The sequence below is a fragment of the Petaurus breviceps genome, unplaced genomic scaffold (genome assembly GCF_028583685.1).
Source record: "Petaurus breviceps papuanus isolate PSGF00001 unplaced genomic scaffold, PetGlider_PUasm1.0 103, whole genome shotgun sequence".
Lineage (NCBI taxonomy): Eukaryota > Metazoa > Chordata > Mammalia > Diprotodontia > Petauridae > Petaurus > Petaurus breviceps.
In genome coordinates, this window is record NW_027185588.1 from 2,408,482 (window position 1) to 2,434,986 (window position 26,505).

General features: G+C 43.5%; 1 protein-coding gene across 4 annotated transcripts in view; it reads right to left on the minus strand.

Moving 5' to 3' along the window:
- The window catches only part of INSR (insulin receptor), a 153,417-nt gene that overhangs the window by 27,258 nt on the left and 99,654 nt on the right, over positions 1 to 26,505 (minus strand). For 2 of the 4 annotated variants that reach the window (XM_069092218.1, XM_069092129.1), the window contains exons 4-11: positions 24,388 to 24,533; positions 23,713 to 23,857; positions 20,543 to 20,757; positions 16,985 to 17,111; positions 14,194 to 14,447; positions 12,788 to 12,955; positions 7,644 to 7,845; positions 1,782 to 1,817 (exon numbers count right to left, since the gene is read on the minus strand). In XM_069092218.1, the coding sequence (XP_068948319.1) occupies positions 1,782 to 1,817; positions 7,644 to 7,845; positions 12,788 to 12,955; positions 14,194 to 14,447; positions 16,985 to 17,111; positions 20,543 to 20,757; positions 23,713 to 23,857; positions 24,388 to 24,533 (1,293 nt within the window). The remainder of the gene's footprint in view (positions 1 to 1,781; positions 1,818 to 7,643; positions 7,846 to 12,787; positions 12,956 to 14,193; positions 14,448 to 16,984; positions 17,112 to 20,542; positions 20,758 to 23,712; positions 23,858 to 24,387; positions 24,534 to 26,505) is intronic. The other 2 variants (XM_069092371.1, XM_069092295.1) reach the window with 1 other exon arrangement.

Here is a 26,505-nt window from a genome sequence, read left to right on the forward strand (position 1 = left end):
TGGCTGGCTGTGTCTAACTTTGATAACAACAGGTTCTTAATATGAATAAAATCCCATCATGAAAGGAACAATAGTTCCCGTGCAATTCTGTAATCCTTAGCTTACAAAGAGCTTTCCTCCCTGCCATCTTGGGAAGTATCCCTAGAATACAGAAAAGGGCTAGAAGGTGAGGGGATATGTAACTAGGAAACCTCAGAGGTAGGATTTGAATGCAGGCCTCCAGCTGTCAACTGACCTAAGCTAAAGGTAACAATTGCTGGGTCATAAAAAATAAAGCTACTTTCCACTGAGGCAAAAAGAGATCATGGTTGTTTGCAGAAGCCCCAATGTGCCAGCTACCACTCCATTTTGGTTCACTGAAACTCCCTGCCTTGGATCCCCTTTGGAGGGTGTGTCTCCTTTGGGCAGGGATTTGACCAGCTGCCCTTGAGGGGAAGTCCCATCCCACTCAAAGAACCCATGACTCCAAAACCTGGGCATTCTCTCACCACACACCCAATGGCAGTTGAGGCCAATTCTGAATAAACTGCTACTTTCTAATAAAAAGCTATACACATTCCCCCCCCTTTAAAGTGAGCCAGTCTTTTCTGGCCAATAGATAACTTTGGATCTGACCAAAGTCCAACATTCTTGCCATAAACTCTTGACCTCAAAACCTTCCCCTCTCCCCTCTCCCCCAATATTGTTTTGTTTTCCAAATTTATAATTTATCAAACTATGTATTACAGTTATCCATGTTTGTGCCCTGTCTTCCCCCCCACTGTACTACTCCCCCCAACACCACAACAGGGTTCATCCCCCTCTTATCTAAACCTTCCATTTCCCCCAGCAGCTAACCACAGCACTCAACACACAAGGAGCTTCACAAACATGTGTTGGGGCTGAAAGAATTAAGCCAGCCAATCCACATGCACATGTCCCAAAGTTGGAGTCTGCAGACTTTTGCCAGAACCTTCCTTCACCCAGCCTCTCTGGGAGCTGATTAGCTGTGGACATTCTGACCGTCCCCCATGCCTGGAAGCCTTTCCCCTCCTCCACTCTGACTATTACTATTGACCTCCATTGCTTCCTCTAGGTCCTAAATGAAATCCTACCTGCTACAAGAAACCTTCTCCAACTCCTCTTAATAACAGTGCCTTTCTTCTATTAATTATTTCCTAGTTATCTTTTCTATATCTTGCTTTGTATACATTTGTTGTCTTCTTTGTTAGAGTGTAAGCTCCTTGAGGGCAAGGACTGTCTTTTTGTATCCTCAAATGCTTAGCACACTGCCTTGCACACTGTAGGTGATCAATAAATGTTTCCTGATTGATTGCTGTTGAAAAGGATCGAGTTGGACACTGATTTAAATTGAAAGTACACGGGGGGGGGGGTGCCTGAGTACCACGCTGGGCCCACAGTAGGTGTTCAATAATACTTGGTACATTGGTTTAAGTGTTAGTGAAGCTGGTTTCTCCATCCCACTCACCCACCCTCCTGCCCCTCCCCAGATGCCATTCATGCGGGGTTGTCATTAGGAGAAAGCTGCAAAGGAGACACCTTGGAGCGAGTGTTAGGAGGGCCCTGGCTGGTTTAGGAAGCTTCCCTGCAGGACAGCGCCAGGACATGCAAATGCACATTTAGAACCCACAACAAGTCACTAGAGAAATTCGGCAACATGAACATCCATCGGCCTCCCCGCCCGCCATCCACTGCCTCCTGCGGGCCAGAAAGCAAACGAGGGCTAGCAGGGCAGGGTTGGGGCAGGACAAGACAGGGAGGGCAAGAGGCTCACTTCATACCTAGAGTCGTCAGCGCCATTCCCTGAGGATGCTTTTCTGTGGAAACAAAACCAACCATGTTGAAGGCAGATTGAATTTTGTCGGTTACATATCCTGTGCTTTTATTCCTGGCTGGAGAGCTTGCTCATCAGGAAGGGACCTGAGGAACCATCTAAAACAAACCCTTCATCTTACAGAGGAAGCAGCTAAGACCCAGAGAGGGAAAGCGACTTGTCCAACATCACACAGCAAGTAGGCGTCTGAACAGGGATTTGATTTCAAGCCTGGGGCTCTTTCCATTACACTTGGTTCTCCCTTCACCCAGTATTCCCTACTGGCCATAGGCTTCAAAGGTTCTTCCGGGGCTCGTGTGCTGCTCCCACTAGGGGGTTACGGCTCAAAGAGAGAACACAGAGACCAACTTAGGTGAAAACAACCCCCTTCTGCACCCCCACCCTAGCAACTATGTCTCCAGAAGAGAAGTGACAAAGTAGTCACTCATCTCCTAAGAAGTCAGATGAACTGAGGGTGCAGCTGGAGACACCCATTTTGGGACACAGCCACCATCCCGATTCATTTAGCTGGACTATATTTGTTTGTTACAAGTACTATTTTTTTTCCTATTCCTTCTCTCGGTTTTTTAATTGGAAAGGGAGGCTTGAGAAGGGGGTGGGGTTAGCAGGGCTGGTGCCCAAAAAATAAGAGAAGAGAGGGCTTTGAAATATTTTTTAGATGCACACACGAGAACAGAAGGCATTCCAGAAGGAAGCAGATGCAAGCGGGGGCAGTTTTGAAAGTAATGTGTGGAATTTATTATAGACTTAAAAAAAACCCCAAGTGGTATGAAATGCAAATTGTGTTCAGTTATATGCAGGGAGATGCTCTTTTTTTTCAGGTGCTTAAGTTCAGAAGAAAGAAATAAAGAAGCTGATCTAGGAAGGCCTCAACCACAACCATACTGCAGGTGAGTAAGGCAAGGATAATAAATAACAATGATAATACCATTTATACGACACTTTAAGGTTTGCAAAGTGCTTTACAAATTTCTCATTTTATCCTCACAACAATCTGCGGAGGTAGGTGTTACTATTATCTCCATTTTACAAGTGAAGAAACTGAGGATAGAAACCATTAAGGGATTTTCCCAAGGTCAAACAGCTAGTAAGTGTCTGAAGTTGGATTTGAACTCAGGTCACCCTGATTCCAGATCCTACTACTGGCCACTACAGTCATAAGTACAATACAGCAGAGAAGGCTCAGGCATCAGAAACCAAGTACCTGTGTTTTAATTCTGACTCTACCCCTTACTGCCTGTGTGCCTTTCCTTCTCTGGTTCTTATCCTCCTTAACCAGAAAACAAAGGAGCCAGATTAGGACCCTAAGGCCCTCTGATCTGATGATTCTCAAAAGTGCTTAGACCCCAAAAGCCTAAAGCCTGATTTGATAGTTTCTCCAAGTCAGAAAATGGATTTTGCCTTTTTAATGAGGCAAACAGTATCTGTGTCCACCCTTCTGCTGGGGTCCCCTCTGAGACCCATTGAGACAATACAAGGGAGAAAATACAAGTGACACGAACAAGCCAATATATGTGATCATGTGAAAGATCTTTGAATTGAACTCTTCCTACAGAGAGGATAGAGGAGACTTTACCCAAGGTCACACAGCTAGTAAGCCTCAGAGGCAGGAGGCCTCTGGACCACTAAATCATACCATCTTTAAATTGCCCTACATCGTTTGATGTCAGACTTATGTAGTAGGTTATTTAGTTATTTAATTATATTTCTCTTTTTAAAAATTATTTGTTATAAAGGATGACACTGGGAGTAGCAGGGATATATTGGGAAGTTGAAAGTGATTGAAAAACAAAAAGATATCAAAACAATTTAGATATGAAAAATTCTCTACATCTGTGATTACTGGAAACATGCTAAAAATGCTGGCATTTGAAGGAATGATACTTGGGCTTCCTCCAGATACAAATATTTTCAGGGTTTCCACTTCCTTATGAATTGGTTCGTTCTTATGCCCAAAGGGCTACAAAGCTGTGCACACCCTTTGATCCATCAATACCCCTTCTAGGTCTATATCCCAAAGACATCCGAAAAAAGGGGAAAAAATCTATTTGTACAAAAATATTTATGGAAGATCTTTTTGTGGTGGCTAAGAATTAGCAATCGAAGGGATGCCCATCAATTGGGAAATGACTGAATAAGTTGTGGTATATGATTGTGATGGAATATTATTGTGCTTTAAGAAACAACAAGCAGAATGATTTCAGAAAAACCTGGAAAGACTAACATGAACTGATGAATAGTGAAGTGCACAGAACCAGGAAAACATTGTACACAGTAATAGCAATATTGTTCAATGAAGGATTGTAAATGACTTAAGTATTCTTAGCAATGCAATGATACAAGACAATCCCAAAGGACTAATGATGAAGCATCCTATCTGCCTGCAGAGAAAGAACTGATATGATTGAATACAGACTGAAGCATGCAATTTTTCACTTTCTTTGTTTCTTTTATTCAAGTCTTCTTGTACAAAATGACCAATATAGAAATGTTTTACATTAATTGCACATGTATACCCCATATCTGATTGCTTACCATCTCAGGAAGGAGAGAGGGGAGAGAGGGACAGAATTGGAACTCAAAACTTTAAATAAAAATATTAGAAATTTTTGGGGCAGCTAGGTGGCGCAGTGGACCGGAATTCGGTTCTGGCCTCAGACACTTAACACCCACACAAAAAAAGCTAGCTATGTAACCTTGGGCAAGTTACTTAACCCCAGTTGCCCTCCAAAAGGCAAAACAAAAAAAAAAAATTAAAAATTTTTTAAAAAGGAATTGGTCAGTTCTAACAGGTATTACCTGTTATTAAGAAACACAGCCTTCCAGGCCACACTGCCCCAAAAGAGAAAGAGTGGGGACTGCACCAGGGGAACTAGAAATGGTGCAAAATTCAACGTCAAGAAGACCTGGGTTTGAATCCCAGCACTACCATTTCCTTGTTGTGTGACCTTGGGCAAGTCAGAGAATTTCTTAGGGCCTCCATTTACTCCTCTATGAGATGAGAGATGGAACAGATATTCTCCTTTCCATCTCTGTTTTCTGAGATCCTATGTCTCTCTGGATGCCTCAACAGGAGAGAATAAATCTCTCTTTTGCTTCATTTTTATCTGTACATGGAAATCTCTCTTCAGGAAACCAAGACTTGCAATGATGTGGCAGTGAGAAAAATAAAACAGCAACTTTAGGATAGAAGGGATGAAAAGGAGCAGAGGGGGTGGGGCAGTCCAGGCACAAAGCCTCTGCTGGATTCTATAAGGAGAAAGTGGTTTCTGGTATCTGCGGGGAGGCTGAGAGAGTCTGGTCAGGGAGAGAACCCGCAGGAATTGTGTTTGTTGACAGAAGGGAAGACTCCCCCTCCCAGTCTCCCACGCAAGCTGCCACGGTGTGTTTTGGGGTTCCCATATAAGAGCTCCAGGGGCACAGTCCAAAAAGCTGAAAGAGGCCTGCACAGCAGCAAACTCGACTGGAGAAGGATTACTGAAGGTCTGATTTAACCAAGAGCTTCAGCAAGAGCTCATTTGGCCTCTGCCTAAAGAACGTCAGTGAGGGAGAACCAACTGCTTTCCAAAGCAGTCTGTCCCAACACGCAACAATCCTCCCAACCCTAGAAGACATCAACCACCTCCCCCGAAGTCTCCTCTTCTCCAGGCTAAACATACCCAGCTCATTTCACTGATCTTTGCATGATGGGGCGTCCTGTGTTTTCAGGAAGACAGAAAAGGGGTGATGGAAAGAGGAGAAATAGGGTGAGGGAGGGCTGCAGGATGAAGAAGGGAGAGACCAGGAAATGGGGTGAGGAAGGAAAATACCCCTCCAGATTCTCTCAGCACAGTCTACTCCCATTTCTGCCAGAACTCCCCAACATAAGCCAACATAAACGTTTCTAGTCACATTAATTCCATGAACCACAGAATCCATATGGGTTACAGAGGCGATGGTCCACAGTTTCTCATCGTCATTCAGAGGGATGGTAGAAGATGGACAGGGAAGATTAGCCCCACCTTCTGCCCTCTCTGGATGCAGGCCAAGGAGGAAGATATCTTCTGGATACTGTTTACATGGTTATCAGGCCTCCCTGATCATGGACTGGAATGCGTTACAAAGGACAGCACTGGGCACACATAGCAGGTCCAGCACCAAGGGTTGGCTTCCTATACTCAATGCTCTGACTAAAGGACGATGCCAAGTTTCCTATCACCAGGGTCCAGCAGCCTCAGAGAACAAGTCAAAGGTATGATGCACCCTTAGGACTGGCTACAGGTGAATAATGAGAAAGTTACACAAAGGAAAAAAATGTTATCAAGGGCAGCATGAGTCTGGCACCAGGGCGTGGTGCATTGGACCATACAGGGCAGGACTGTTTAGAGGAAATATACATGGCCATGCTAACTTTCGTAAGATATACCAACAAGCTGATCCACCGGGCTGAGAGAGAGAATAGCCTGCTTGCAACAGCTGTTGAATTGAAGAACTTGCCTAGTTAGAAATGACTAAAAAAATAGTCACCACAACCAGAGATCTGCCATCTGCAACTTAACCAGGAGACAGAGATGGAATGACTAGGAAGCCTTTCCCTGCAGATAATATATAGGCCATGCTGTGGTTGAGCAAAAGTCTTCACAGACTCACATCTATAGGGGATGGATGAGATGGGACATATTGCATGCATTTCAAGGAATCTCTGTACTTGAAAGATATTCTCAAGAAGAGGAAGAGCAGGAAATTTGGGGAAGTAGAGACACAATAAAATTCTAGGTTTGATCCCCTCAGGTAGAATGCAGGCACCTTGAGAGTAGGGACCGTTTCATTTTTGTCTCAATATTTCCAGTGCCTTTCACGTAGTAGGGGCTTAATAAATGCTCATTAAATGTTAGTGAAAGATAAGCTCCTTGCCCCCAGAAAGGATCCAACTGAGAATCTAGACTGATAATCCTTATAACCTTGACAAGAACTAGAATGTTGGCTGGGTGTTGGTGGGGCAGGAAGGGGAAGAGAGGGAATTTTCTTCCAAAGATTGTTTCTCCTAAAAGTTTGTTGGGAAATATTAAGGGGGGGATGTGGAGGAAGAGGAAAAAATTATTTCTTTTTTAGAGACTCATATGCTATCAAAATTGAAGGGACCTCAGGAGCCATCTCATCAAGCCTGTACCTAAACAAAATCGTTTCTACAACATACCTGGTAAATGGTCACCTAGTTTTCCTTGAAGACCTCCAGGGAAAGGGAACCCACTACCTCCCAGGGCAGCACTGTTGGAGAGCGCTCATATTCAGGAATGGTTTCACCAAGTTTAAACCTGCCTCTCCAACTTCCACCCACTGCTCCTCGTTGCCCCCTCTGTCACTGAGCAGAACACACATAAGCCCTCTTTCAGGTGACGGCCCTTGAAGGCAGTTATCATGTTGCTGTTACTTCCCATTCCCACCCCCTCTCCAAGTGTGTTCTTTTTCATCCCAAGAGCCTTTGAGGCTATACACCCCCAATTCCTTCATCCAATCAGCATGTGGCATGATCATGAGGCCTTTTACCATCATGGTTGCCCTCCTTTGGATCTCTCTTGCTTGTCAATGGCCTTCCCAAAACATGGTACTCAGAATTAAATGCATTAGTCCATATTTCCCCCCCACTTAATTATTATGAATAGGCCTCTGTGGTGCTAATTGGAAGATAACTCATTTCTCAGTTGCTGGTTCCACACAAATGGTCCCTAGATTTTCATTTCAGTTCCAACCCATCATTCTCCAGGCCCACCTTGGACTCAGAACCAAATCAATCCCCACAAAGGTGCTAAAGGGCAAGAGTATGTCTCACCTGGGGATGAAGACCTCATTGTGGAGGTAATTTTCAAACATCTTCCTAAAGGAAGATTCCTCCAACTCCTTCAAGATCTGGGAGTCAGTCTTCGGGCAGGAGCAACACTCTCCATTAGGGTCCTCGTGGTTGCTCTGGTTGTGTTTCTGAGAATCTTCAGACTCAAAGGGAGGGGACCAGGTCCTGGACGGCAACTTTAACCCTGCAGAGAAGCCCAGACAAGAGAGGAGAAGTCAGCATGGGATGGTTCTCACAGAGGTATCATACTAATTCATGGAAAACCTTTCTGACAGGTCACAGAAAACACAGAGTTTAGAACTGGAAAGGACCAGGGGCAGCTAGGTGGCACAGTGAATAGAGCACCGGTCCTGGAGTCAGGAGGACCTGAGTTAAAATCCGGCCTCAGACATTTAACACTTACTAGCTGTGTGACTTTGGTCAAGTCACTTAACCCCAATTGCCCCTCCGAAAAAGCCAAAAAAAAAAAAGAACTGGAAAGAATGTTCCTTGGAGATCACTTCATGATCCCCACATTCTATAAAGGGGCAGAGTAGATAGACCCAGTAAGTAGAACAGATCTGGCCAAGGTCGCAGAAGCAAGTTAAGCTACAGAAGCAGGATTTTAACCCAGGCCCTGAGACTGAGTCCTGGGTTCTTTCCACTGAGCCACACCAATTTCACTGTCAAGAGATGGACACCAAGGAATACAGAACATTGTCAGCCTACCTAGCCTCACCAAATCTCTAGCTTCCTTCAGAGAAATTTTCAGGAAAAAACTTTTCCCAATCCCTCCAATCACAAGCATTTTCTTTCCTCTGGAAATTACTTTGTATTACCATAAGTTGTATAGATTTGCTTACGTGTATGTCACATCTCCAGTAGAACACAAGCTCTTTGAAGGAAGAGACTGATTAGTTATTATCTTTTCACCCCTCAAAACTAGCTACAGCATGTACTTAATACATGTCTGGTGAATTGAACTGCATCTTTGAAAATGTCCTCAGCACTCACCTACCTGACAGCAGGAGACAGACCAAGCCTTGGTGTCTTGACCAAGCCTCCTTTCTCCCTCTTCACCTCTTCTTTTGAGAACTCAAACTCAAATGCTCCCTCCTTTAAAAGACCTAAACAATTTCTTTCTTTTCTCTCCTTCCTTCCTTCCTTCCTTCCTTCCTACCATCTTTTCATTCATCCTTCCTTCCTTTCCCTTCCTTTTTTGAAGCAATCAGGTTAAGTGACTTGCCCAGGGTCACAGAGCTAGTAAATGTCTGAGACCAGATTTAAACTCAAGAAGATGAGTTCTTGACTTCAGGTCTGGTATCTATCCACCTACCTGCCCCCTACGCAGATTCCAGATGCTTAAAGAACCTTGTTGATTGATTCACTAATTAACCAGACAGGGCTCTTTTTAATGCCACCATCACCAATTCCTTGAGCCCCTTTGACAAAGGACTCCCCTCAAAAGGTTCATCTTCCTTTATCACTTACAATGACCTATCATTTTCCTTCTCCTGGGAAAACATACAGAACTACAGTCTATGATTGTAACAGCATTGTTCAGTGCTGCCCCATTCCCTTCTGGTGATCCCAGAACACATTATGAACAGGTGAATTTATATACAGCTATGTTTTGTTTTGCAATTAATCTTGGACCATCAGGAAATGTAGGAGGAAAAGGGGATGTTTCATCTGGAGCAGAGAATTAAGAGTGACAAGGCAGCTGTCTTCAAGTATTTGAATACAGAAAGAGTTGTTACATGAAAGAAGAAAGTTTTGCCCTCCAGGTCAAGCAGAATGAGAAGTAGTGGTAGAAAAAGCAGAGAGGCAAAATCGGGTTTCTTGTCCCCTAGTTTAAGGCAGTTGATGACCTAGTGGCTAGAACACTGGGCCTGGAGTCAGGAAGAGGCAAATTCAAAACCTGCTTCAGATAGTTACAAATGGTGTAACCTTGGGCAAGTCACTTAGGTTTGCCTCAGTTTCCTCAACTATAAAATGGGGATAATAATAGCACCTACATTGCAGGGCATGAAGATCAAATGAAATAATATTTGTAAAGTGCTTAGCACAATGCCTGGTACATAGTAGCCTCTATAAAAATGCTTATTCCCTAAATAACTAATGCAGTCTCAAGGTTGAATAGGCCACTGTAGGAGATAGTGATTTCTCTGTCATTGGAGATCAAGAAAAGGCTGGACAATTACTTAGGGATGCTCCCGAAGGGATGCTTATTCAGGCACTACTGGGTCTAAATGGCCAAAGGTAACCATTCTCACAGCCATCCACAGCGGAGGAGGACACAGAACTTTAAGCTACCTTAAGATTTTGCCTTTCTTCATATCTGCATTACTTAGCTTAGTAATTGGCAACAGAACAATTGGTTTGAAATCATGCCACAGAACAGAACAGATGGAGGAACCAGGGATATTTCTCTTATGCTGGAGAAGTCTTGAGGTGGGGGAGGGGGCCCCGACATGGGTCTTCATGGAACTCAAAGGCTATCTTGTGGAAGAGGGATTGGATACTTGGTCTAGCTGGCCCTGGAGGGCAGAACCAGGAGGGGCTGATACTGTTATAGGGAGACAGATTTGAACTGAAGGATATGAGAGACCTTTCCCTTGTGTCTGGAATGTCCCTCTCTTCTTCAGCTCCAAATTCCTACATGGAGTTGAAAGCCCAAGTCATAGGTCACCTCCTCAGTGGAATTTTGTCTGATTCTCCTAACTCGGAACAACCTGGCCAAAGGGATTTTTCTGATTTGTACTATTATAAGGGGCAACATAAGGTTGCATATTACAGTCATTAGTTTTTGTTTCTAATCCTACTACATATAGTGAGATCCATGAGGTCTTAGAAAACCTCTGTATCTCCCATAGCATTCAGCAGGCAATTAGTCAATCCACCAACACGCATTTATTAAGCACTTCCTATGAGCTAGTCACTCTACTAAGTTAAAAGGTAGGTCTCTGTCCTCAAGGAGTTGACATTCTAATTCTTAGTGTATGTTTATGGTATTTCAACATGAATCTATGCCACTTTAATGAATGCTTATTGCAGTTGTACTCCCCATCGATAAATCACTAAACATTTATTAGGCCCCTTCTGTATGCCAGGCAATGGAGTAAGAAGTGGGGTAGGAAGAAAAAGCAAAAACTGTCCCTGCTCTCAAGGAGCTTACATTCTAATGAGAGGGCAGTTTGTGCCTATACAGATATAGGCAAAATACACAGAAAACTCATCTCGCGAATCAACCAAGTAATAATATGTCAGATTCTTGACCCAAACCTGGCTATTCTGGCATAGATAATTGCATTTAGAGCCAAGAGATATTGATTTGAATCCTGGGCGACTCTGGCTATCCCTTCCTTCTTATTTAGGTTTTAATTTCTTCACATGTAAAATGAGAGAATGAGGTTAGGTGACCTCGGAGATCCCATCCTGCTCTACACACAGCAGGTACTTAACAGATGCTTGTTGGAATTGATGGTTGGAAAATTACAGTTGTCTGAAGTCCGAATATGCTCTCTTGTTAGGTTCTTCTTCACTGGAGGCTTTCAATTCGGTCCAAACATTTACAAGATAATCCCTACCCTCAAGGAGCTTACATTCTATTGGGGCTTCATGCAGACAGCAGATGGCCCTTCTCAGGAATGGTGTTGGAGGGACATATGCCTCAGATGAGGATCGGAAATCCCTTTCAGGTCCAAGATTCCCCCATCCTATGAAAGGCTCACTCTATAGCCAGTTCTTTATACAGCATTTTACAAGGGTAAAGCACTTTAAAATAATTAGCTTACTAATTAACTATATTAACAATGGGCATAAACAGATTCCTCTGTGTTTTTCATAGAAATAGTGATTTACAAAAAAATAGCAGACTCTGAACTCAGATCTTGAATGTAAGCTCAAGTCACCCATACTTCTTTAGAGAAAGGACCAGTGGGATTTGCATACTTTGGGCACCCCTCCTGGGGACCAGATGTAGTACCTGGCCAATTCAGCAGTCCTTATGTAAAGGAAAGCTCTTATTGAAAAAAAAAAAAGAAAGAGGCAGCTAGGTGGTACAGTGAATAGAGCACCAACCCTGAAGTCAAGAGGACCTGAGTTCAAATCTGACCTCAGACACTTGACACACTTACTAGCTGTGTGGCCTTAGGCAAGTCACTTAACCCCAATTGTCTTGCCTTTCCCCTTCCTCCCCCCAAAAAAAAGAAAAGAAAAAAGAAAAGCTCTCATGACCTTGGTCTTGCCAAGCACAAAATGGGGAACACTTAGATTGGCCCAAGTGATCTTAGCAGGCTCTTCCATTCAGTCCACAGAGAAGACCAATGGCAGAAGTCACTCTTTATTGATATAGCATAAGGCAATCAACCTGTTTATTGAGAGTGTAGCTGCAACCTACTTATTCCACTTTATTTAAACAAGACAGTTAAAAAAATCTCTTTTCCATATTTTAAGGATCTGTGATTCTGATGGTGGTAGGATATAGTAGGAAGTATGCCAGATTCAGTCAGAAGACCAGGGTTCAAATACAGGGGTCTATGAGACCCATATGGTTTGGCCAAGTCACTTGACCTCAATGAACCTTTGGTTCTTCCTCTGTAAAATGAGGGGCCCAATGTAGCTGACCCGAAAGGCACCATGGTAGAGGGGATGAAGTACTGGCCTTAGAGGCAGAAAGAACAGAATTCAGATCCTGCCTCCAACACCTGACCACCTCTCAGTCACTGAATCTCTCTAGGTTTCTTAGTTTCCACATTTGTAAAATGAGGATAAAAACAGGATTAAATGAATTAACATTTGTAAAGCATTTTATTTTACATACATTTGCATTTGCTTTACATACATACATGCATATACTTGCCTGACATAGTGAGCTACACACACACACACACACACACACACACACACGCTTATTCCCCCCCCCACAAATGATGTAATATCTGTGTACAAATGTATATAAATCATGCAGCACTTTGTAAACTTTAAAGTGCTACACTTTAGTTATTATTATTATTCCAACTCTAAGGTTCTGCACTACTCACTCTGTGAATAATGACCCTTCAGTAAAACATGTAGGGGACCTAAGAGAGTGGCATGCGTGTGTGCCCGGGTGGGTATGTACATGCAGAAGTCCAACTACTCACCCTTATGGCAGTAATCAAGTTCATAGAGCTCGATGTCTTCGGCTTGCTTCTCCCAGTACACTAAGTAGTGTGTAATATTACCATTTGGCTCAGAGGGTGGTTTCCACTTTAAAATGATCTGGGATGAAGAATTGGAAACGGATATTGGGTCTAATGGGACTGAAGGAACTGCAAATAGGAAGAAAACAAATTGGCAAAGATGACAAAAGACAGAATAGTCAATGTAGGTGGGGCTGCTGGAAGACAGGCATACTAATACACTATTGGTGGGGTTGTGAACTGGTTCAATCATTTGGGGAATCATTTTGAAATTATGAGTGAAAAATGACTAAGCTACTCATTCATAACTTTTGACCTAGAGATCCTACTACTGGGCCTAAACTCCAAGAAGGTAAAAGAAAGAAATGCCCCACGTGTACCAAAATAATAATAATAGCAGCATATTTGTGGTAGCAAATATGGGTGCCTATTAAGGAAAGACTAAACAAACTAGTATATAAATGTAATGGAATACTATTGTGCCACAAGAAATAATAGGAGGAATTCATAAAATCATGAGAAGACTTACATGAATTGATGAAGAATTTAGTAAGCAGAAACAAGAGAACAACAAACAGAATGACTATAATAATGTAAACAAAAACATTGCCCAAATGAAGCCAGATGCTGAGTAATTATAAGACCAATCTTCACCTCAAAGAAGACATTAGGAAGTATCTTTCCCTCCCTTCAGTAGAGGGGGTGGAGCATAAATGGTAGGGAACTGAATACAACATCACTGGGTAAGTTGGTTTTATTGAACTGTTTTTTTGTATTTTTTTTTTTTACAAGGGAGCGTTTATTTGGTGTGGAGCAGGAAAGCTATTGAGAAATGCCTGTGATACAAAAACAAAAGGTATCCAAAAAAATCTATTTTTAAAAACAGGATGAAAATTACCATCCCAGTTATCATTTGCAAAAAAGCCCTTCCTTGGGGAGTCAGAGCATAACATCAGAGTTTTATACAAGATGGCACGATGCCATCTTAACCACATGGAGATAAAGATCATTCCAGAGAAAGGAACATTCTTAGGTTGAGAACTTTATCAATGACCCAAATCAGGAACATGACAAACAGGCAAAAAGTTTGCAATGAAGTAGAACTTTCCTCAGCTGACTAAATTCCAGTGTGTTTGGTGCAGGGAACAACTCTCCCTTTTTGACAGAGACTCTTCTCTGCCATTTAGTAACTCAAGACAATTTCCTCATTATGTTTAGTATTGGGGGTGGGTGTGGGGGGAAGCAAGCACTGAGCTCAGTTGCAAATATGTATATTATTACCTAGAGTTCCTGCCCTTTGTGGGTTGGATAACAGACCTGAGACAATCCCCCTAAAAGGCTTTCACGTCCATGAAATTACAACTCACCAGTGGCATTGGTCTGGACATAAATGATCTCACTCTTGGCACCATAGGTTCTCCGCTCATCAGAGAAAGTGACTAGGGTTTTCACAAAGATGGCATACTGGGTCCATGGTTTCAGGTTTCGCATCAACCACCCCGGGTGTTGATTCTGTGTCTTGGGATCATTAGACCTCACTGGGGGTTCAACGTCAACCACTGTCCAGCTATTAGACCCACAGGCATCCTGGCCATCAAACTCGGTCACATTCTGGTAAGGTCTTTGGTAGAACACAAAGAATAAAGGGTTATTCTGGTAGAGTGCTGACTAGAAGCAGGGGCTTCCAACGAGCAGATAGCCAACTAGTTCAGGCTGAGCTTTCTCTCTGGAGAAGACCTGTCTCAACCTCTGGTTTTCTAGAACCCTAACCCTATGGTTCTCTAGAAGAATCAGGGCAACAGGTAACTCTGATATTATAGAAAATGTTTCTCAACAAAAAGAAAATGAGAGTCTAGTCACTCCGTTCCTTCTATAAAGCAAATAAGAGGAATGTAGGACATTCAGGTGACAATCTGCAAAGTCAAATTCATAGGCCACCAGTTTACAAATTCTTCCTTTAAAAAAAAAATAGTTCATTTGCCCTTCTCCAACACCCTGTCGCGATCTCACAAAGATCTCTGATGACAGCTCTGCTCAGCAATCACGTCAGCCAGTTTAACTGGTTACATTGACCTGAACTCACTGAGGGTAACAAATTAATAATAAACATTATGTAACACTTGAAGGCTTGCATAGCGTATTACAAATTGTAATTTTATCCCCATTACAATCCTGGGAGGGAGGTGCTATTATTGTCTCCATTTTACAGATGAGGAAACTGAGATAGAAGCTAAGTGACTTGCCCAGGGTCACATAGCTAGTAAGCATCTGGGGTCACATTTAAATTTGGTTCTCCCTGATTCCAGTCCCAGAACTCTATATTATCCATAGGTGATTCTTTACTCTCTACTTATCTTGGGTTTCAGTGACCTATTATTCACTTTGTTCTGTCCTTTACTATACAAATATCATACTCTTGGGCTGGGAAGCAAAATTATTTTTAAAAAATGTTTTAAACAAAGCAAAATTATAATTGAGGTAGAGAGTACAGTTATTATTCCCATTTTACAGATGAGAAAATTTAGTCTCAGCCAGTGTCAGGATTGGAATCCAATTCTCTGGAAGTCTAACACTCTTTACCTTATGCTAGGCTGCTTCCTCAAAAAGACTCATTCATTTGAACTTGGGCAGCTATGTGTCAGCTAGTCTATCTGACTAGGATAGACCACCAGGCCTGGAGATAGGAAGATTCATCTTCCTGAGTTCAAATCTGGCCTCAGACACTTACTAACTGTGTGACCCTGGGCAAGTCAATTAGCCTTGTTTGCCTCAGTTTCCTCAACTGTAAAATGAATTGGAGAAGGAAACACAAACCACTCCACTATCTCTGCCAAGAAAACCCCAAATGGGGACACAAAGACTTAGACATGACCGAAGCAACTGAACATCATCAATCCATTCAAACCATTCTAACCTCAGAGATAAACTGGATAGAGAAAAGGTCAGCATCTGATTTCAAAATCCCCACGTTCCCTTCCTTCCACAAAGATTTCATGTCTCTGAATCAGGAGCCTATGATGGAGTTTAAATTTCAAGACCATAAGGGAATTTGGGAAATAGTCAATGTTGGAAGGACTGGGAAAAGATAGGCACTCTAACACACTGTTGGTGGATCTGTAAAATGATTCAATTGCTTTGAAAAACAATTTGGACTTATATAAGAATTTGCCAAAACCCAAGAGTAATGGCAGACAGGAAAAAAAAGTCTCATATTTACCACATGGTATTTATGACCGCATTTTTTGTGGTGGCAAAAATCTGGGAACAAAGTGGATGGATGCCCACTGATTGGGGAATGGCTGAAACAACTGTGTTGTGTCCATATTATTACTCCAGAAGAAAGTTCACAGTCAGCCTTCAATAGCCACCCTGCTTCCTGACCCAGAGAAGGTCAGGTTCCTCCATGTCCTGGAGTTTTTAACTCTTTCATCTCTGGAACTTCTACCCCAGAACCCTACTGCTCTCCTGGACTCAGTCATGCTTGATGGCACTCCTTATTCCCCAGCTATCTTTTCAACAAATTCAACAACCACATTGAGTCCCAGACCAGAAACTTGGGATCCCACACCAGGTCATTTTCCCAATCCTATCCTCCAAATCAGGAACCATAATCAAATCCACTCTGCCCTTCGTTTCTGGAAGAGGTACAACCATCTACTGAACTATGGCTCCACTCACCATCCTTGTCACTTTCTAGACCAAAATACCAATTTCCTGGCCACCACTTCCCTCTATGTGTTGTCTCTCCTTATTAGAGTGTAGGTTCTCTGGGGGTAGAGATTATCTTGGCTTTTTGCATTTTCATCCCCGGGACTTAGCATAGAGCTTGGCACAGAGTAAGCATTTAATAGATGCTTCATTCTTAGAAATGATGAATATGAAGAAGTCAGAGTAATATGGGAGGATATATACGAATCGATGGGAAGAAAAAGAACTCAGGCTATAATCCAAAAAGCCAAGACCAGAAGGCTAATTAACAAACATGGGACAGATGGCTACATGCTTGTCTTTCTCCTAGTTTTCAAACGCTTAAATTAGGGAATAGCTGAGACAACAGTCACTTGATGAGTGAGCTTGGGGACTGGGGGAAGTAGCAAGCAACCCTCAATTGGTTCCCAAGGCTTCCTCGTGGTTTCCCAGATCCATGTTTCTACTCACGCTTCTTTGTAGAACAGCATGAATCCCAAGAGGTCTCGGAAATCAGGAGGCCAATAAGGCTCCCATCTCAGTAAGATCTTGTCATGAGAAGTTCTGATGGAAGAAAACCTGAGAAGCTCGTTTTCACCTGGGGAAATACAGGTACAAAAAGAGCATTAACAGAAAAACCTGGGGGCTCTGGAAACTGCCCTGTCCCTGAGTGTCTGTGGAAAGGGGTAACCCTCTGAAATCACAGAGACAGTGTGTGGTGAGGACACCTGAGCTCAAATCCTAGGTCCAGTGTTTCCTACCTGTGTGACCCTGGGGCAGTCATTTACCTTGGAGTCTCAGTTTCCCTGCCAGTAAAATGAATATGTCTTTTGTTACCTATTTCATGGGATGATGATGAAGAAAGAGCTTTCTATACTATTTTCAATTCGCTACAAACAAATATTTATTAGGTGTTTGCTATGTATGAAAACGTAAGTTTTTTAACACATTGTAGAAATGGAAATAATCACCAGCCAATTAACCAATTATTTTTATTATTATTCATACCTTATAGTTGATAGAATGCTTATCGTTATTATTTTCATATTTTAGTGGATGTTTATTATTACTATTAATAGTAATATTAAGTTAATATGGTTAATATTAGCATAATAATAATAATTTAATATTAATTAGGCAGCTAGGTGGCACAGTGGATGGAGCACTAACCCTAACCCTAATCCTTCAGTCTGTGACTTAGAAGATACCATGACACAAATCTATGTCCGTGGGGGTGGAAAATATGCCTCTCATGGGGACCTGCTTCAAAATGTCAAAACCAGTTAGTATGGAGGCCTCCACTACCTTCTCAGCCACCCAGTCAGGTGGCACCGTGGCTAGAGCCCTGGACTGTGAGTCAGGACAACCTGAGTTCAAATCCAGCCTTAGACACTTACTGTGTGACCATGGGCAAGTCACTTAACCCCTGTCTGCCTCAATTTTCATCTGTAAAATGGGGATAACAAGGTTGTCGTGAAGACCAAATGAAGTAATAATTGTAAAGTGTTTACACAGTGCCTGGAATGTAGTAAATGCTATGTAAATTTTAGTTGTTATTATTATCATTATTATTATTAAGTGTAAAGTGCAGTGTCTGGCACATAGTACACTTATTTCCTTCCTTCCTCCTTTCCTTCCTTGCCTTTCCTTCCTTCCTTTTCTTCCTTGTCTTTCCTTCCTCCTTTCCTCTCTCCCTCCCTCAGTGTCATTCTTCATTCCTCACTTGCACTCACCCCATGTATCTAGTCACTTGGCCAGTTCTGTCTCTCTCCCTTCTTAACCTCTCCTCTATGTCTTCTTTTCCCTGCTCACTCACAATCACCACCCCAGCATAGATCTGTTCTCCCTGTTTCAAGTCTCTCCCCACTCTAGTTCGCCCTCAACTCAGCTGACAAAGTGATACCTCTTTCTGCCTCAGTTTCCATATCTATAAAAAGGAATAATAAGGCCTGAAACATCTATCTCCCAGGGTTGCTGGGAGGATCAAATGAGGCAGATAAGTAAATCCCTGGACAAATTTTAAAGTGTTAAGTAAATGTCTGGTAGTAGTAGTAGTATTTTCTCAATTGAGAGGCAGCAAATGTCCAGCCTCACTGGCAGTCCTTTCCCCAGATCATCCAGGGTATTCCAATGCTTTTTGACCTTTGGAGGTTGGGGCAGAGTTTTTGCCAGTCTCCCACTATCTTCTACTCCCAGCCACCCTCACACCCACTACCTGATTCCCATATAGAGTTGCATCATCATCTGCCAGAACAAATACCCTCCCCCAGACACAGCCGCCAAGGTCGAGAACAAGAGGCAGGCAGCCCACGTTCAGTTCCCTCCAGGCCTAAAGAAAGATGGATTCTCTCTAGAGACAGCTAGTTGACACAGTGGATAAAGTAATGAACTAGAAGTCAGGAAAATCTGTGTTCTGATTGGGCCTATGTGATCCTGGAAAAGTCACTTAATCTGACTCAGTTTCCTACTTTGTAAAACAGAGATAATAACAGCACCCACCTTCCCAGGATTGTAGTGAGGATTAAATGAGATAATATTTGTAAAGGCTTAGAGAGCCTTAAAGTACTATATAAATATTAGCTACTACTGGAAATTGACTCATTCCTTTCCCCGGATCAGCCCCTTCCACAATCGCTCAGGCCCCTCTCCATCCCCCTGGCCCATTCTCTCACTTGTCCATCTACTCCCTCATTCATCCCTTCCCTCTTTCACTTGGTTACCCACTCCTTCATACAATCCCCCTCCCCCACGTCAAAATGGAACATCTATTACAAGCAAAGCCCCATGGAGGGTGATGAGTAGGAGAATCATGCCTCCATTCTGAGGCTCTGAAGAGCCCTGCTCCTTTTATTTACTTAACACTCCAGTTAGGTAAGTGTTAAGCAAACAGCAAGACTCCTAATGCTGCCCCCAACAAGACTTCCTAATAATAAGTACGAGGCCCTGGTTTGTGGTGTCCTTAAAGACCAAGCAAGTGGGCCCCACTTGAAGAGGAAATTCTGCCCAGCGTTGCATCATTCCCTCAGCAGCCTTAGAGACCCAGCTCTGAAATCAAGTCAGCTAGCTTCCCCAGCAGCTGAGGCAAAGAGAGAGGGGAAACCAGTGGAACAACAGAGTTAGGAGATTTATGCCACACCACTCATCAGAGGACCAGGCTCTCAGCTGCCGGGCCAATCATTGACTCCAGGAGCTTCCAATGCTCTGTCCTGCCTCTCAGAGAAAATATGTGGCATTTTTATTTGCTTCCTATCTCCTGTCTTTATGTTATTTCCCACTATATCCATCTCCTGCCCACTCCCAGAAGTAATGCTCCACCTTATCACCTTCCCCTCCTCCAAGACTTAAATCTCACCTTCTAACGGAGCCCTTTCCTGTACCTGCCCTCGCCCCAACCTCCCACCATCTAGCACCTCCCATCGACCCTGTATATATCTTGTGTGAACAGAGTTGTTTTCATGTTGTCTCCCCCAGTGCAGTGTAAGCTCCTCGAGGGTAGGGATGGTGGTTTCTCCTTTCTTTGTGTCCTTAGCACTTAGTCCAGTGTACTGGGACACAGTAAGATCTGAAGAAATGCTTGTTGACTAAATGACTGACTTTGCCATGCTATGAATGTCTTAAGAAGCCAAGGCCAAGACTATTCTCTGGCTTCTCACCCGCATTCTCCTCATCTGGCTTGATGGTTGCTGCCATCACGGCTCATAATGTGGAACTGAAAGAAGACTATCACTCCCCCAAGCCCCATGTCATCCTTTTACCCCGTGTAATGAACAACTGATAATCACATGACTCACTCCCTGCATGGATCTGCAGGATCTCATTTGAGCCAAGCAATACCTCTGTGGCAGAAGAAAGGCAGGTAATACTCCCATTCTGCAAAGGAGAAGTTAGGGGTGAGATCTGAACCCAGAGCTCTCCTGATGCCAACCCTGGTATCCACCATGCTACTAGCCACCTTGGGACAGTTCCTGTATATGTGGGTCCCATCCTCCTCCCTGCCATGAAGTCCATCCCAAACCAAGTCTTACGTACAAGAAGCTTGGTCACCATTGGTCTTCAACGCAATATCATTCCTCTCCTGCCGGCCCTTCGTGCCAGAAACTTCTTCCATTTTGTGGATTTCGGACAGGCAGAGTTTGGGGTTATAGTGGAAGAAGAGTTTCCCCTTGGCGATGGTGAGGTTGTGTTTGCTCCAGTCCCACAGCTGCCTTAAGTTCTGATTGTCCAGGGCATAGAAGGAGTAGTTCCTGTGGAGGGGAACAGAGGGAGAGGTGGGAGGTAACTTGGACCAGCTCATCTGGGAAGTGTGGCCCTCCCTTCTCCAGGCCTCCTCACCTCCTGTCTGAACGACTTCCATAGGCTCCTAACAGGTCTCCCTGCCTCAAATCTCATCTCCCTCCACTCAGTCTTCTGAACAACCACCAGACTGGGTTTCCTAAATTTCAGGTCTGACTGTAATAAAAAGTAAGCTCCCTGAGGGCAAGAATGGCTTCGTTTTTTGTGTTTGTATCTTTGATGGCTATATAATAGTGCGTGGCACATAGTAAGCATTTAAATGCTTGCCAACTGACTTAACCAGGAATTTTGGTGCAGGACAAGGGCATGCATGCTTGACGTTCACATTTCTTTTAATTTATTTATTTATTCTTAACATTATTTTAAATTTTGATTTCTAAATTTTTTCTCTCTCTCTAGCCCTTCCCCCACCCACTGAGAAGGTCAGCAAGATGATACTGTTTTTAAAAAAATACATGGTACTATATTTTAAAAAACATTTTTGGATTTTGAGTTCTGAAACTGATGTGTACATTTCAAGGACCTATGTTTGTTCATGGGGTCACTCCCTCCCCAGTACTGATCACGGCATTTGACAACTTATTGGATGGTCTTTGAGAGTCCCTGGGGCTTAGTCAGCCCTAGTGATAAACCTTGCCAAGCTTAACTAAGACAGTTCCCAAATGACAACAAATAGGGCATCATCAGTCTTATATGTAAAGCCTTTCAAGCCTGGTGAGATTCGTGAGAGGTTTTCTAATGGTACAGCCATTGAGAAGCCGCCAAACCCCACTGAGATGACACATCAAAGGAGAACCTCAGGGGATGATTTATGTATAGAAGCATGTGTGCACACATATACATGTGTACCCATATACATGTATACATATATAGTATATCTTGGTTCAGACCTATGATATTACTGGGCAGCCAGGTGGTGCAGCGGATGGTGTTGGACCTGGAATCAGGAAGATGTGAGTTTGAATCCTGCCTCAGCACTTAGCTGTGGGACCAGGACAAGCCTCTTGACCTGTCTTAGCCTCAGTCTCTTCATACATAAAATGGGGATGTAAATCGCACCTACTTCCCAGAGTTGTGGGAATCAAATGAGATGTCTAAAGTGCTTTGCAAACCTTAAAGTGTTATAAGATGGTACTTATTGTTATCACTGGTATTTCTCATTATTTTCATCATCATTCTCTTTGCAACAGGGTACTGCCAGTGAGGAAATTCCCCCTCCCAAGAAAGATCAGCAGTTTCCAGCCTTAGAGAATTGCCTGAAGGGGGAAGGAAATAAGCATTTGTTAAAGGGCCCTGTGCTAAGCATTTAACAACTATTTTCTCTTTTGATCTTCACAATAACTATGGGAGGGAGGTGCTAATGTTATATGCATTTTACAGATGAGGAAACTGAGGCAGACAGAGGTTAAGTGACTTACCCAGAGTCACACAATTAATGAGTATCTGTTTAGACTCAGGCCTTCCTGACTCTAGACCCAGAGCTGTATCCACTGCACCACCAGCTGCTTCCAATGAATCACTCTGAGAGGTGAAGGTACTTGCCCAGGGTGACCTGGTCAGTGCATGTAAGTCAGAGGCAGCAGGTGAACCCAAGTCTCCCTTGGCCAGCTCTCTGCCTGCTTCTCCATATTGCCTATATGTACAGCTCAGAAGTAACCCAGAGCTCTCTGAGGCGGGGCGCCATGAGAGAATGCCAGCTCTGGCAAGTTACCACACTTGAAAGGCTTTAAGCACAGGCCTTCTGAGAGACTCACTCACTGTCTTGTCATCTGAGGTCTAGCCCAACTAAGCTCAGAGAGTCAGGGCTGGCCACTAGGGGATGATTATTAATGAGAGCTCACATTTACATAACGTTTAAGCTTTACAAAAAGTTTCACATATGTCATCTCTTCATAACAACATAGAAGGGCAAGGTCTATTATTATCCCCATTTTACAGATGAGTAAACTAAGGCAGACAGAAATTAAGTGACTTGGCCCAGGATCACAGAGCTTGCAAGTATCTGGGGCAGTTTCTGGACTTCCAAGTCCAATACTCTAACCACTGTACCACCCGGCTCCCATAAATGGATGTTTGTTTTCAGCTAGGGAAACCCATGGGGACAGTCTTGAGAGTAGGGGCCACCCTTGTGACTTTCTCTGTATCTCCAGTGCTTGGCACATAGTAAGTGTCTAATAAATATTTACTTAGAGACTGACTCATAGTAGGTGTTTAATAAATGACTACTTACAGAATGGCAGGGATCCATACGGATGGAAGGTCTGCTCTCAGAAAATAACACATGTGCATGCTTTGAATGCACTAGAAGTGTGCCCGTATATATTTGCATGCATAGTCATAGACCCAGGTCTCTATGTTTCACACATGCCTACAAAGGGAATGAGGGATCCATGGAAGGGTCACAGAGGGTCGCTCTCTCCAACAATCAGTCCAAGGGTCAGTTTCTACATGAAGCTTTCCTTGGTCCCCTCACTTTCATAATCACCCATTTAGCTTATTTTGACTTCTCTGTGTACTTGTTATTACAAGATCATTATGTTCCTTAAAGGAATGAACTGTTTCTTCCCCCCTCCCCCTTTTATCTCTAGCACTTAGTACATAAATGCTTCTTGAACTGAATTGAACTGAACTGAAATGATTCTTATGGATGGATCAGTACTTGAGTGACTTGACCTGTGAGTCTATCTTTACACACATGATTAAATTATGAGTTCCCTACCTTCTGGGAGACTCCAATCCAAGCTACTTCAAATTCATTTCCCCAAATAGTCAATGCAGCTTTCAAAAGGACACCTTTCCCCTTTTAAAAACCTCATGAGGAATTCCTAGCCCACCTCCTCAACACACATGGAGCCAATGCTCCATTCAAAAGCCCACAGTCCAGAGCACCAAGAAGACAGGCTTACCCGATTTCCAGGGTCTCTCCTCGAATAAGGTGCAGCTTCCGGAAAAAGGAGAGGGATACTAAGGCATAGGAGCGGCGGATCTTAAGGTACCCTGTGATCTCTTCTATTAATCCCAGATTAGCTTCTAACTCAGCTGCTATGTTATCTGGAGGGGGAAGGAGAGGAGAGAACACCATCAACAAGCCCGAATCATTGAGCCTTCCTCTCTCTATGAATATTGACACAAATGATTTCTGCTCAGCTCTAATTTCCTCATTATCGGTGATATTAAACAGTCTGGCTGGAAGGTATCCAGGAGATAGTCAGAACAGCTAGGAGATTAGCTGGCAGGTCACCTGGGGGATGTTTTGTGGGGTGCCATGGAGAATCCTGGCTCTGCCACTTGGCTTTGGACCGATGACTTTGGGGAATTCTTTTGGTGTTCAGGACGGGGTAATAGCTGGACTGGTAAGATGTGTACAGCTGGCCTCATGGAAAGCACTTTCTTAGCTGTCTAGCACTAAAGAAAAGCGTACTGCTGTTCTCATTTCCAACTCTTCTCACTTCGGAGCAGGAGGGACCTCCCAGGCTCCCCCTGACCTTTTCACTTACTTCTAAGCACCACATGGAGCTGGCACCTAATAAATGCTGGCTTGGACAGAACTCCCATGCCCATGCCAGTCCCCAGACACTCACTGCCACCACGGATGTTGATGACAAGGCTCCCATTGATGACAGTGCACCCTCGCAGGGCCTGGGCAGCATGCACAGAGTCGATGGTCCGGTCAGCCTCAATGTTGCAGACCTTTGGACAGGGACCGGAGCAGGGAGAGCAATGCAGGCTGAGAGACAAGACACAGAGGACAAATCTGTAGTATCCATCAAGTTACTGAAGGAATGCAGACCAGCTAGCTGTCAATGGAATGAAATTATCCACGAGTCTATCATAGCAAGGCTGAAGGCTGCTCTGGGGGCTTCCTAACACCAGAGGAGATTGTCTGAGCCTTAGCAAGGTGAAAAAACTTACCTGGGGTGACACAGCTAGTAAGTTAAGTTAATTATGCAGGGTAACAGGTAGTAAAAAGGTAGTGTGATTCAATGGGAAGAGTGCTGCTTCTGAAGTCAAAGGTTCAAATCCTGCCTGATTGTATTTCAGGCCCCTTCTAGCTCTATCAGCCTCTTGTCATTATTAATATTAAGGACAGGATATTTGGGATACCTGACCAAATACTAAACTGGGGGCGGGGTCCTATTTTCTTAAAGAATCACAGAATATTGACTTGAAGGAAACCCCAGACACAATCTAGTCATACCTGAAGTAGAATAGGAATCCTGTCTACAAAAAAGCAAGAAATGGTCATATAGTCCCTACTCTGGGGTCTGGAATCTGGAAGTTCTGAGTTCAAATCCTGCCACAGATATTTACAAGCTGTGTGACCCTGGACAAGTCACTTAATTTCTGTTTGCCTTAGTCTACTCATCTATAAAATGGGGATAATATTAGACCTACCCTACAGTGTTAAGAGAATATGACATATGTGAAACATTTTGTAAAGTTTAAAAAGTTATGTAAATGTGAGCTGTTATTAATGATCATCCCCTAGTGGCCAGCCCTGACTCTCTGAGCTTAGTTGGGCTAGACCTAAGGTGACGAGACAGTGAGTCTCTCATAAGGCCTGTGCTTAAAGCCTTTCCACTGGGGTAACTTGCCAGAGCAAAGCACTTTAAGGTTTGCAAAGCACTTTAGACATCTCATTTGATCCTCCCAACTCTGGGAAGTAGGTGCTGTTTTCATCCCCATTTTACATATGAAGAGACTAAGGCTGAGAGGTCAAGAGGCTTGTCCTGGTTCCTAAGTGCTGAGGCAGGATTCAAACTCAGGTCTTCCTGATTGCAGGTCCACCACCATCTGCTGTACCACCTAACTGCCCAGTGATATCATAGGTCTGAACCAAGACACACAGTACACATTCACACATGGCTCACAAACACAGAGCGCCATCACAGAATAGAAAATGACACCCCCCCTCCCCAGATAGAGAATGACAGACCTCAAGGTTCCAGACAAGAAGAAGGTGGTGATGTAGGAAAGGATTAAAAATGGGCCATCCCATAAGGGAGTTAAGTGAGAATTTACACATCATTGATGGGAAACCTTCCCAGACATTAATGTCCTAATGTACAATTCTGGAACATATTATTAATTTGATTATTTTTTCTGCTTTTTGGAGGGCAATTGGGGTTAAGTGACTTGCCCAAGGTCACACGGCTAGTTTTTGTGTTGAGTGTCTGAGGCCAGATCTGAACCCAGGTCCTCCTGACTCCAGGACCAGTGCTCTATTCACTGCACCACCTAGCCGCCCCTACTAATTAGATTAAGGAATCCACTTTAGTTGTCATCAGGAAGTAACCAATACTAGATATAATCATGAAAAATGAGTCACAAACAGGATCACAGACTATCAGAGCAAAGAGGGCCCTCAAAACACAGAATGTCAAAGTTGGGGGGGAGCTCCTTAGAACATACAGTGTCACAATGGGAAGGGTCGTCAGAACTGGGAGGGCTCTTAGAACCCAGGATGTCAGAGCTGGGAGGGTCCTTAGAACATAGGATGTCAGAGCTTGGAGGGTCCTTAGAACCCAATGTCAGAGATGGGAGGGCCCTTAGAACACAGGATGTTCAGAGATAGGAGGGCTCTTAGAACCCAAGATGTCAGAGCTGGGAGGGCCCTTGGAACACAGGATGTAAGAGCTAGAAGGGCCCTTAGAACACAGAATGTCAGGGTTGGGAGGGTCCTTAGAACACAGAGTATC